We start from the raw sequence: 13314 nt of genomic DNA, 5'->3' as shown, positions 1-13314 counted from the left end.
TCACAGTCCCTGAGCCCATAGACCTAAGCGATGAAGAAATAGCAAAACTCTCAGACGCACAGTTTAAAACACTGGTGATGAGGATACTCACAGAACTGGTTGATTATAGCCACAAATTAGAGAAACATATGAAGGCGAAACTAATTGAAATGAATGGAATTGCACAGGAAACCAATAGCGATGAAAAGGAAACTGGGACTCAAATCAATGGAGTGGACCAGAAGAAAGCAAATAATGGCCAAACAGAAAAGAGTCAGGAAGCAAGAATTCAAAGAAATGAGGAGAGTCTTAGGAACCTCCAGGACATCTTTAAACGCTCCAATATCCGAATTATAGGGGTACCAGAAAGGGGAAAGGAACAGCCACCAGTGGAAAACTTATTTGAACAAATAATAAAGGAGAATTTCCCCAGTCTGGCAAAGGAAATAGACTTCCAGGAAATCCAGGAAGCTCAGAGAGTACCAAAGAAGTTGGGCCCAAGAAGGAACACACCAAGGCACATCATAATTACATTAGCCAAAATTAAAATGAAGGAGACAATCCTAGAAGCAGCAAGAGCTAAGGGGACAGTCACCTACAAAGGAGTCCCCATCAGACTGTCAGCTGATTTCTCAAAAGAGACCTTACAGGCAAGAAGGGGCTGGAAAGAAATATTCCAAGTCATGAAAACTAAAGACCTACAACCAAGATTGCTCTACCCAGCAAAACTTTCATTTAGAACGGAAGGACAGATAAGGTGCTTCTCAGATAAGACCAAATTCAAGGAGTTCATCATCACCAAGCCCTTATTATATGAAATGTTAAAGGGACTTATCTAAGAAAAAGAAGTTAAAGAAACATGAACAGTGAAAGGACAACAAGCTCACAGTTATCAACAACCACACCTAAAACGAAAGCAAACTAAAAGGACAGCTAGATCAGGAGTGGAAACATAGAAATGAAGAGCTCAAGTAGGGTTAGCAACAGGGGAGTGGGAGTAGAAGACGGGGAGAGAAGGTACAGAAAACAAGTAGCATAGACAGTAGATAGAAAATAGATGGGGGGGGGCAAGAATAGTATGGGAAATACAGAACCTAAAGGACTTGAGACACATGGACATAAGCTAAAGGGGGGGTAATCGGGGGGTTGGGGAGGCAGGGTGGAGGGGAATGAAGGGGGGAATAGAACAACTGTAACAGCATAAACAATTCAAAAAAATAAAATAAATAAAAAAAAAAAAAAGGACTTGAGACACATGGTCATAAACTAAAGGGGGGTAATGGTGGGTATGGGGGGGTAGGGTGGAGGGGAATGAAAGGGGGAATAGAACAACTGTAACAGCATAATCAATTAAAAAATAAATAAATAAAATAAAAATAAATAAAATAAAAATTTAAAAACCCTTATCAAATATATCGGCAAATATATTCTCCCATTCTGTGGGTTGTCTTTTTAGTTCGTTGATGATTTCCTTTGCTGTGCAAAAAATTTTTAGTTTGATGAAGTGCCATTTGTTTATTTTTTCTTTTGTTTCCCTTGCCTGGGGAGATATATCTGATAATCATTGTGGTTTTAATTAGCACTTCCCTGCTGGCTAGTGATGTTGAATATCTTTTCATGTGCTTATGTGCAATCTGTATATCCTCTTCTATGAAATGTCTGAACTTGTCTTATGCCCACTTTCAACTAGATTTTTTATGGTTGAAAATAAAAAACAGTTCAAGAGTGCTTCATATATTCTAGATACTAGTCCTTTATTGAACATGTAGTTTGCAAATACTTCTCTAAGTCTGTAGTTTATTTCTTCATTCTCCAAACAGGGTCTTTTTTAAAACAAAATTTTATGTATGTATGTTTATTGTGAGTTAAAATATACATAGCAAAATTCTTATCATTTTAAGTATATAATTCAGTGACATTAAGTACTTTCATACTATTGTACAACCATCACCACTATCCATTTCCAGAACTTTTCATCATTCCAAACTACAACTATACTCATTAAATAATAACTCTCCATCCTCTCCTCCCTCCAGCCCCTGGCAATTGCCATTCTACTGTCTGTCTCTATGAATTTGACTACACTAGGTACCTTTCATAAATGAAAACATATAGTATGTCTTTTTATGTCTGGCATGTTTCACTCAGCATGTCCAAAAAGTTCATCCATCATGTAGCATGTGTCAGAATTTCATTCCTTTTTAAGGCTGAATAATTTCATTGTATATATATATATATATATATATATATATATATATATCACATTTTGTTTATCAATTCATGGACAGTGATCTGGGATATTTCCACCTTTTGGCTACTATGAATAATACCATGAAAATAGGCGTGCAAAATTTTTTTTAAATTGTGTGCTTAATTTTATTGTTTAATTTTATTTCTCAATTCTAGTTTACATTAAATATTATTTTGTATTAGTTTCAGGTGTACAACATAGTGATCAGACAGTCATATACCATTCTCCTAGTACCCAGCTGGCACCATGCATAGTTATTAAATATTACTGACTATATTCCCTATGCTGTACTTTACAACTCCACGACATAGCATCTTTATTGCAATAGCCAGAAACTTGAAACAACCCAGGTATGCTATAATCAGTGAATAAACAAACTGGGTACTTCCACAGCATGGAATCTACCAAAGATTAAAGGTACCAAACTATTGATGAACATAAACCTTAGGTGAATCTCCAGGGAATTCTCAGATGAAGGCTCAGTGAAAACAAGGTCAATTCCAAAGGTTACATGCTCTATGGTTGCATTTGTATAACATTCTTGAGATGATAAAATTATAGAAGTAAAAAAAGGATCAGTGGCTGCCAGAGCCACTGGCACTATTAGAAAGGAGGGTTCCAGGAAAGAAGTAGTGTAGTTATAAAAGGCCAAAGGGGGATCTTGGTCTCCCCTTGTAGCAACACATGTAGGTTCCAGCTGTGACTGTGCCGGTGACCACACAAATCTACACATGTGGTGAATTGTATAAAACCAAATATACTCATACAGAAAGGAACATGTGTAAAACTAGTGCAATCTGAATGAAATCAAACAATTGTATCAATGTCAATACCCAGGCAGCTGATATTATACTATGGTTGTATACAGATGTTACTATTGGGGAGGTAGAGTGAAGGATATATAGGATCTCGCTGTACAATTTCTCACATGTGAATTTGCAATTATTTCCAAAGTAAAAGGGGGCATAACCAATGTAAAAATGCTAAAGAAGCACCCAAGTAGGAAGCTACAATATTAATACAACTATTCATAAACTTACACTTTTCCCCTCTAAGGGAATCCCTTTTAGTTAAAAAAAAAGTACAATTTCAACTATTATTAGACAAAGGATATAGTATGATTTTCCCAGAACTTGGAGATGAGGTTGCTGTGTGAGAAGTAAACTAATAAAAATAGAATAATTAAGGAGAGTAGCCACCTTAGATACTTCAGAACAAAATGAAAAAGGCAATGCATGGTGAAAAATAACCAAAGAGTAGACTCAGGAAGCTGGGCCTCCAATAGGTGTGTATGGTTAGGGTATTGATTTATTTTTCGGAAAACCATCTGAAGAAAGAAACTGTTACTATTGTAATCAGGAAGGGTGTCTGCATGCTTCTAGAAAAACAAGAGCCCGAAGAAGAAGCAAGTGTTCAGGTGTCCTGAGGTGCTTTGGAGGAAGAGTACTTTGCCTTAACATTGATCTTGGCAGTTAGAGTTGGCAGAGCTTCCACTTATGGAACATGCGTGATGTGTGGTGTTACCTGCTTTGTCATTAATCCTCAGCACAACCCTACAAAATAGAAGTTATCTCCATCATTAAACTAAGGCTTAAGAGGTGACATAACTTGGTAGAGATCAGACAGCTAGTGAATGGCAGAGCTGGGTTTGGGTCCTATTCATTGCCATACCATTTCCATTTAACCATATAGCCTTTCTTTAAAGGAAATTAGCATATAAAGCTATTGTAGCTATTGTAGCTTGATGCCATAGTCTCAGAATTAGCTTGTTAACTCTCCACTCTACTTTCCTACCTCCAAATTTTGATTTTCTGTATAGATTTTCCTAAAAGGGGAACCAATGTGCAAGAGTATTTGTCTACTTGGCAGTTGTGTTTCTCAGTGTACATAAATAAGTTGGCATTATGATTTATTTGCCAGATTATTTTTTAAAATGATTAACAGGCACGAAGCCTTCTGGGGCTGGTAATTCTGGGCAAATTGAAGCATCCTGCTACTTACAAGGTAAGTAGCCTCATCACCCTGTGAGGCCTCAGTCCTTGATGTTCTCTCCCTGCCTTCAAATTCAACAATCTTCATGTAGCAAGACAGGGAAATGGTGTTACAGATTTAAGTAACTGGCTCAGGCCTATGTAGTCAGTTATTGGCAAAACTAAAGTTGAGGATTTGGTGTCTTAACTCTTACTCCAGTGTAACCATTTCAGCTGTACTCATCCTGTCCAAGCAGCCTATTTCAGGGGCAGATCTAGAATAATTGGTTTACATGCTCAGTCAACATCCCTACTTTCTGTACTCCCTCTGCAACTTAGCAAACTGATGGAATTATTTTTGTTAGCATAATTGATAGCCTTATTATGAGCCCACAATTTTCTGTACACAAATAAATAAATAGATACCAACTAACCAAATTGTATATGCTTAGAATATTCATAGTCTTCTACACTATATAAATAGAACAATAATGTACCACTGGTTAGTACACTAGCTTTTATATGTGGCATAAACTGTTCCATAAAAATAGTTGTATTCATTAGAGCTCACCTCAGTATTTCCACCACCCACCTTGTGCCTGGCACAAGTGGGTGTCAATACTTGTCAATTGGATTAGATTGGATTAAATCGATTGCAAGTTTTTCTAATGTCTTTCAATAAATTCTGTCATTAATTTAACACCCCTACCCAGATAGGTGTTTAGACTAGAGCACAACCATTCAAGGACACATTTTAGGTCCAGGTCTGTGTCCCCTTGCCTGGAAGATCTACCTACTCAGGTAGGTCAGTTTGGGGAACCAAGACCTCCCTGACACCTTAGGCTAAATTGAGGGACCATGTTCTCTGTCTGTTCTTAACACTTGGAAGGCCCAAAGAATGTCAGTATTATGAAAGTAAATATCATGGACATGCTCAGAAATGTAACAGTGTTAGTTCAAACCCAGTAAATAACTTCTCCAGTTAATTGTAAAACCCAAAGCAACAAGTAGCAGTTTCTCCCTAGAGGTGCCATTTAACCCCATATACTTCTGCTTGTTTGATCTCCTGTGGAGGTCACTTAGGGTACCTTATTTTCTTGGAACTAGTGTTTTTTGCCTTAAGGACTGTTGGCATCCAGTGTCTCAAATAGATTTTGTCTGATGGTTTTGAGCAAGGAAGTAAAGTGATAGTTATTTCTTTCTGTTCTATATCAGTAATTTTTCACAGACATTCTGAAGCTCCTGCTTTCTACTTTATTTTGGTGGAGAATTTATTTATTTATATATTTTTGCCTTAAAATAACACATCCAAAATGCCTGGCATCTATTTTTTCCCATTGTGTTTGTGGGAACTAATTTAAAGTTATACACAAAATGTTTTCCCCGAGTGTTCATTTTAGAGTCTACTGAGACCCAAGTGTTCATTTTAGAGTCTACTGAGATAGTTACTCAATAACACGTTGTGAGAAAAATTCAGATCTGCAAAGCATTTGCCAATTCCTCTTGTGTTGCTAATTTATTTAGTACCCATTTGTTTCTAATATTCTTGCTAGCTAAGCCGCAGACTTAGGTACATGCTGGATCCATATATTCAAAAATCCATAAATGTTAACAGCACCTAAAGTAGGTTGGAGTTTGCCTTAGGGACCTAGTCCTAACCTAAAACTTCCTCTTGCAAGTCCTAACCCAACCCCTTTTGTACTTTCTTAAATGCTCCGATGCTTGTCTGAGGATAAATGTTGTTATGAGAAGTAGAAGTTTCCATCAGTTCTTAACTAAGACTCTGAAATATTTGAGCTAATGCTAGATAACTATCATCCATGTTCCCTACTCAAGCATTTCCCACATGTATAGGTGGCCATATGATACAGATTCAAACCATGGTTTCATAAAATGCATTCCTTTTCCATTAAACTTCCTGTCTTGAGAAAGTAAAGGTAAATTTTTGTGTTAGTTATGAATACCTGTTCATTGTATTTCAGTGCAACAGGTATGGATGGCAAGAAATGCAGCGTATGGATGTTTTTACCTCTTGTGTTTACTTTGTTTACTTCAGCTGGATTGTGGATAGTGTGAGTATTCTCTTATTTAATTACTAAGGTCTGAGGTGCAATGTCTTGGGTTGGCCAAAAAGTCTGTGTAGTTTTTTTCTGTAAAATAAAAAACAACACATTTCTCATTTTCACCAATAACTTTATTGATTTGGATATTTTGAGTATTGTTGGCTATCTCCTGTGTGGTATAATGTTGATTGTTCTCAGTTAATGTCTCCATTTGATCACTATCAACTTCAACTGGTCTACCTGACCGTTGAGCATCATCCAGAGAGAAATTTCCAGCATAAAACTTCTCAAACCACTTTTGACATGTTCAATCAGTCACAGCACCTTCTCCATATACCGCACAAATCTTTTTTAGTGTTTCAGTTGTGTTTTTACCTTTCTTGAAATAATAAAGCATAATATGCTGAACATGTTGCATATTTTCTTCCATCTTCAATATTACAATGGCTACACAAAAATTCACCATTTTCATATGTTTTTTAATGCATGCTGATATGACAGCTGTCACCATACAATCTACAAAATTGTTTTGAATGAAGTTAAAGACATCTTCATTCAAAGTGCTACTAGAGTCATCTTATAGGATAAAAACAAATAAACTTTTTGGCCAACCCAATAGATAAAAATATGGTTTTGATAGCACATGGTGTATCTATATGAATGTATTTATAAATACTTTAAAATAATTTAACCTTGCTAAAGTCCTCATTTCTTTTTCCTTTTTCTGTTACCCAAAGTAAATAACAAGAGTGAGTAATAAATTATTCAAAGCATGTAGTAAAGAATACTAGACTTATTTTTGTGTGCCTGTGTTCTTTCAGTAATGTACACTCTATAAACTGGTGATATGGATTCTTTTTTTTTTGCAAGATTTGCTAATTCAACACTAACTAACGTCTTAAGGATTCCACTGCAGTCCAGTTCATAGTCCAGGGGGGTTTGTGACAAGGTCTGTGGTATGTTTATAAAATGGGTTTCATTACATTGGAACTCTTGGCTTATCACAAAATGCTCCCACTCTTGCTTATTTCAAGTACTATTCACTTGTAGAACATTAATTTAGTTCCTTGCAGTTAAAAAAAGTGGACTGAGAAATTCCTGAGAAATGGAAAATTTGAATTCAAATTTTAGTTTGCCCAAAGTTGTAAGGTCTTATTTCTTTGTTTTTTAGTTTTCAGATTATAATGATTTCCATTATTTGGGGGGATGTTTTAAAAATTAAAGAAACAGTATTAGTAATAACATTTCAGCTTCAAAGAGCAAGATGATCCACAAGTAGAGCATTACAATAAAAGAGCATTTTCCCAGTTAAGGTATAAAATGAATATGATTCAGTGTGGTTAGTCTAATAAAACTGGGAAACAATGGTTCTTGTTTTTTTTAATTTATTTATTTTGTAAACTTTTATTCTTTCTTTACAGATACTTTATAGCTGTAGAAGATGACAAAATTTTCCCATTAAATTCAGCTGAAAGGTAAAGTGTGTCTCTGGGTAATTAATTCATTGTTCATCCACAGACCTAACAAAAATGTTGCCACTGGTGAGGTTAAACTGTATGCAAAAGAATGTGCTTTACTGAGAGTTTCTGTGTTTTCTGTTATCCAGGAAACCTGGTGTGAAGCATGCACCATATATAAGGTAATTTGATAATTGTCTTCTGATCTGCTGAATCTTAGAAAAAGTTGGGGGTGGGGTCTTAATTTGGGCTACCATAACAACATAGCACAGACTGGGTGGCTTATTTCACAGAAATTTATTTCACACAATCTGGAGGTTAGAAGTCCAAGAGCAGGGTACCAGCATGGTCAGGTTCTGATGAGAGCTCTCTCCTGGGTTACAGAGTGCCATCTGCTCATGGTATCCTCAAGTGGTGGAAAGAGGAAAAGAGGTCCCTAATCCCATTCACCAGGGCTCCACCCTCATAACTTAATTACCTTCAAAAGTCCTACCTCCTGATACTATCATATTGGGGGTTAGGATTTCAACATGTCAATTTTGAGGGTACACAAACATTCAGTTCTTTGAATAGTTATAGATTTTTATATAGTAATAATAAAACATTTCATATATTTCAAGTATTGCAGGTGATGCACCTCCTGCAAGCTGTGTGTTTAGTCAAGTTATGAACATGGCAGCATTCCTAGGTAAGCAGATAATAAAGAATGCTTTATGTGCATTGATACATTTCTGTTATTTTCAGTTCTCCCAAACCCATATTGAAAGCATAGTACGCTTAGTTGATAATTTGGGATCCTATCATGGTGAAGCTAACTTTTTGTTTTGAGGGTCTTTTTTCTCATAAATCCTGCTATATTTGCCCTACTTATATTTTCTCTTCCCTTTACCATCTTTATCATGTCAGTGTACTCTTGACTTTATTTCTTTTGCTGCATAAAATAACATATTTCACATACCATTAAATCCTACCTGAGAATGGAATGTTGTACAATATGTTTACTGTAAAAAGAATGCCTTTTTTATTTCTTCACTGGAAAAGATGAAGAATGTCTGGGCTCAGTGACAGATATTGATGTGTGTAGATACTGCTTTTTACATCTAAAGGTTATGGCCTCCCCTGTGTCTATCCTATATACAAATCACACTGGCAAATGGAGACATAGGTTAAGAAAAGAAAGAAAGAACTTGTATATTCATGTCCAGCCCCAATTTCCCACTTTTTCTTCAGGGCCCAAGACCCTCATTTAATGTCCTGGCCCCTTTGACTGTGAGTGCTTCGAGGATCGGGTGGTCCTCTGGGGACTGTGGGAACCAGCTGTGCTCTCTGTCCTTTTCCAATGGGCTTTATGTACCCCCTCCTCAAGGCCCGGCCTTCCCAGTTTCTTTCAAAGGGTCAACCATCATCATTGGCATGCTGTGGGGGATGGGCCAGTGACAATGAAATATTTCAACAGTGGATTTCTAGAAATGGTTCTTTTGAAAGGTGAGACTTTTCGAACAAATTACAAACTTAATAAAATACAAAGGAACTTACACTGCCTGTGCATTTTCGAATTAAAAGATAAAACAATGAACTAGACAAAGGTATTTCCACGCAGCTCTAAGAAGACACCCAACCCAATTAAAAAATGGGAAAAGGACTTGAACAAACACTTCTCCAAGGAGGACATACAGAACATTCAGAGACACATGAAGAGATGCTCAATATCGTTAGCTATCAGAGAGATGCAAATTAAAACCACAATGAGATACCACTTTACACCAGTCAGGATGGCTATCATAAACAAAGCAACAAACAACAAATGTTGGAGAGGTTGTGGGGAAAAGGGGTCCTTAGTTCACTGTTGGTGGGATTGTAGACTGGTACAACCATTATGGAAAACAGTATGGAATTTTCTCAGAAAAATAAAAATTGACCTGCCTTTTGACCCAGCAATTCCACTGCTAGGATTATACCCCAAGAATCCTAAAAATGGTTCTAAGAAAGGTGAGACTTTTTACTCCAAGAAATAAAGATGATGTTAGTACTGAGGGAGTATTCAGCCTTTTTGTCTTCCTAAGAGGTGACCTGTTATTTCATCCATGTATAATTCTCTCCCCCCCAAAAAAAATTTCTACTCGCTCTTAATGTTTTTTTTTTTTAATGTTTGCTGTAGGAAGAGGGAAGACCCATAGACCTCATTGGAAAATCAAGAGAGGTGATTGGTCCAACATGCAACACAGGCAAAAATCTTAGTTGAGAGGGTTTTCAAATAGTGAGAAACATGGAGAATGTTCCCTGTAAGGCCCCAGAGGCCTCTCTTGAAGCTGTGAGGTTTAGAGAGAAGCACACTGAGGGGATTTTCTATAGTTAATAAGATTGCTCTGTGCCCAGGCTTCCCGAGCATATTCCATTTGTACTGTAAGCAGGAAGTGTCTGGAAGGCATGGATTGCTACACTAGCACTAAGGAGAAGGTTAGATATATCCTGACGCTAGGGTTGCTGAATCTTTAATGAAGCTTTTCTCTTCATGCCCTTAGCAGTCAGTGTTTTCGTGTCTGAGATATTCCCAAGTTCTGAGAAACGTAGCATTTTCAGCAGCTGGTTCCCATGTGGACACCGAGGCCTGTCCTTGTCACTCAGGCTTTGTTTTCAGTGCCTTTAGCCTCCAAGCTGCCAGAAAGAAGCTTTATACTTGACCTTTTTTCTACTCTTGACACCACTCTTCTGAAAAGATCTAATAAGTTTAGTCATACAAAGGCATACATGACTGCTAAAAAGATATCTGCATTTAACAGAGCACAGTGCCCCAAGAGTGACTCTTCAGTTGCAGGGTTAGGGAGCTTTCCCAACCCCTTTGCAATCACACGCCTGCAGATTGCTACCTACTCATAGGATCATCCCCACAGAGTACAATGATAACAACAATCAATGACAGTTATTTATATTACAAGCACAATGCTAAGAGCTTTGCAAATACCACCTCATCTAATCACAATCCAGAGGACAGCACCCTTATAAAAAAGTTGTCACAAGCTGTCTGTCCTCCAATGGGCTTTAAAGAAACAAATGAACATGTTAGAAGCCACGTATTGGAAGAAAACGTATTGTTTCCTTCATATTTTTAAGAAAAACATATTTCCCAGTAGTCCTCATTGTATAATCTAAAAATACAAGTTTTCACAGTGCAAATTCATCTGGTTATGAAGCTTATGGTGAACTAATTACTAAAGCATTCCTATAAACTAAGCAAGGAAAACAAGTCCCCTCTTCCAGCTGGCACTCATGATTGTCCAGGCCTTCCCTGCTCAACAAAGAAGCAAAAAGTTTTCACTAGCTTTCCTGCTCTAAAGTATTGTGGCATCCAGTGTTTATTCTTTATTATCTTTCATCATTTTTAGTGCCATCTAGTAGATACAAATGGATTAAGATTAGTGTTCAGTGGGAATTAACCAGCAATTATTTATTTATGAACTCTAGGAGTGAAAGTCAGTTTACTAATGATTCTTGCTCTGAACTATGGATGCCTCCATCTCCCCAGGTTCATCCTGTTCAACCTCAACTATTATTTTAGATGACATACTCACTTTAAAAAACAACCTACTCTGCTTATAAGTCTCTGCTTTTTGGCAGATGTGTGGATTATAATTTACAACCTACAAATGAGGGTGTAACATTGATTAAATTTAGTTGCCAAAGACCTTTTATCTTTTTAACATACTAATCAAAGATCAGGATCAACTGCTCAATTATTTTTTTAACATAATTAGTTATGTTCTTTGTCCTGAGTCCACACTTTATGTCTTCTGTGGGGGTAAAAGACCTGAGAAAAATTTCTTAAAGGAAATATTAATTTCACCCCGAAGAGATTGCAAGGACAAAGCTGATTGCTGAATGATTTCAGTCGCCTGAAAACAGCCACTCCCTCCTTCAGCCAAAACACACTGATTGTTGTGTTCTACTGCAGCCATAAATAGGGATTATTGGTACATAAATAACAAAACTAAACAAAACAAAAAAGAATTTGGCCAGGCACCAGTTTAGAACTTCAGCGAAGAGTTGCTATTTTGAGTTGGACTTTAAAAGCAAGTCAACCTCAAAGTAATAATATTTAATAAAGAAAATAGAGACTTCCAGCAATGATGAAGGCATAGGTGGAAACACTGTACCTCCTCGCACAACCAAATTTAAGGATAACAAAGATTTAGAAACAAAAACACAACCAGAACAGACAGAAAACTGACCTGTACTGAATGAAGTTTGATAAGAATAAACCATTCATCCAGACCAGTAAGAAGGGTGGAGACAGAGGAGAGGGGCTCTGGCCGGAAGAGGGGGGAGTTAGCAGAACCAGGTACAGGAGAGAAAACCCAGTGAGGCCCACAAGGCGGTTGGCTGACCAGGACACACATTCGCGTGTAGATAAACCAGGCAAAAATAAAAGGGCAGTGAGACAGACTGCGCAACCCAGGGCCCCAGCGCCAGGAAATAAAGCCTAAAAGCACCAAATGGAAAAACTTTAGAGGGTTGAGCTGCCGGGAGAGGCTCCCAGCCTCACAGGAGAGTTTGTTGGAGAGAACGACAGGGTCCTAGAATGGACACAAGCCCATCCACTTGGGAACCAGCACCAGAAGGGCCCAATTTGCTTGTGGAAAGCAACAGAGGGGACTGAATTCTGAGAGAAAGGGGAACAAGCACCACTGTTCCCTCTCTGACCCCGCCCCCACATACAGAGTCACAACCCAGAGACTGGGTTGCCCTACCCTGGTGGACATCTAAGGCTCCCCCCCTCATACATAACAGGTGTGACCTGACAAAAAATGACTCAATAAGAACAAATCAAAGCCCCAGAGCCATACTTTTAAGTGACCATGAGATAGCCAACCTATTAGATACACAGTTCAAAACACTGGTCATCAGGATGCTCACAGAACTGGTTGATTTTGGTCACAAATTAGATGAAAAAAATGAAGGCTACACTAAGTGAAATGAAGGAAAATGCATAGGGAACCAATAGTAATGGAAAGAAAACTGGGACTCAAATCAATGGAGTGGACCAGAAGGAAGAAAAAAACAACAAAACAGAAAAGAATGAAGAAACAAGGGTTCCCTCAAAAATGAGGAGAGGCTTAGGAACCTCCAGGACATCTTTAAATATTGCAACATCTGAATTATAGGGGTACCAGAAGGGGAAGAGGAACAGCCACAAGTGGAAAACTTATTTGAACCAATAATAAAGGAGAACTTCTCCAATCTGGCAAAGGCAATAGACTTCCAGGAAATCCAGGAAGCTCAGAGAATCCCAAAGAAGGTGGACCCAAGGAGGAACACACCAAGGCACATTTATTACATTAATGTAATAAATGTAATTATTACATTAGCCAAGATTAAAATAAAGGAGAGAATTCTAGAAGCAGCAAGAGATAAGGGGACAGTCACCTACAAAGGAGTGCCCATCAGACTGTCAGTGGATTTCTCAAAAGAGACCTTGCAGGCAAGAAGGGGCTCCAAAGAAGTATTCCAAGTCATGAAATCCAAAGACCTACAACCAAGATTGCTCTATCCAGCAAAGCTTTCATTTAGAATGGAAGGACAGATAAAGTGCTTCTCAG

General features: G+C 37.7%; 1 protein-coding gene across 6 annotated transcripts in view; it reads left to right on the top strand.

Annotated features, from left to right (window-relative positions):
* TMEM150C (transmembrane protein 150C) overlaps positions 1-13314 on the top strand; it is a 100866-nt gene that overhangs the window by 69490 nt on the left and 18062 nt on the right. For 5 of the 6 annotated variants that reach the window (XM_053668904.1, XM_053668908.1, XM_037150726.2 and 2 more), the window contains 4 exons: positions 6183-6272; positions 7685-7738; positions 7870-7902; positions 8341-8408. In XM_053668904.1, coding sequence (XP_053524879.1) covers positions 6193-6272; positions 7685-7738; positions 7870-7902; positions 8341-8408 — 235 coding nt within the window. In that variant the 5' untranslated portion in view covers positions 6183-6192. Of the gene's footprint in view, positions 1-4174; positions 4235-6182; positions 6273-7684; positions 7739-7869; positions 7903-8340; positions 8409-13314 lie in introns of all 6 variants that reach the window. The other variant, XM_053668906.1, reaches the window with a different exon arrangement.

This window comes from Artibeus jamaicensis, unplaced genomic scaffold, assembly GCF_021234435.1.
Source record: "Artibeus jamaicensis isolate MK-2021 breed Jamaican fruit bat unplaced genomic scaffold, CSHL_Jam_final contig_515, whole genome shotgun sequence".
Lineage (NCBI taxonomy): Eukaryota > Metazoa > Chordata > Mammalia > Chiroptera > Phyllostomidae > Artibeus > Artibeus jamaicensis.
The sequence above is the reverse complement of the archived record's forward strand: the minus strand, read 5'-3'. Positions and strand labels throughout refer to the sequence as shown.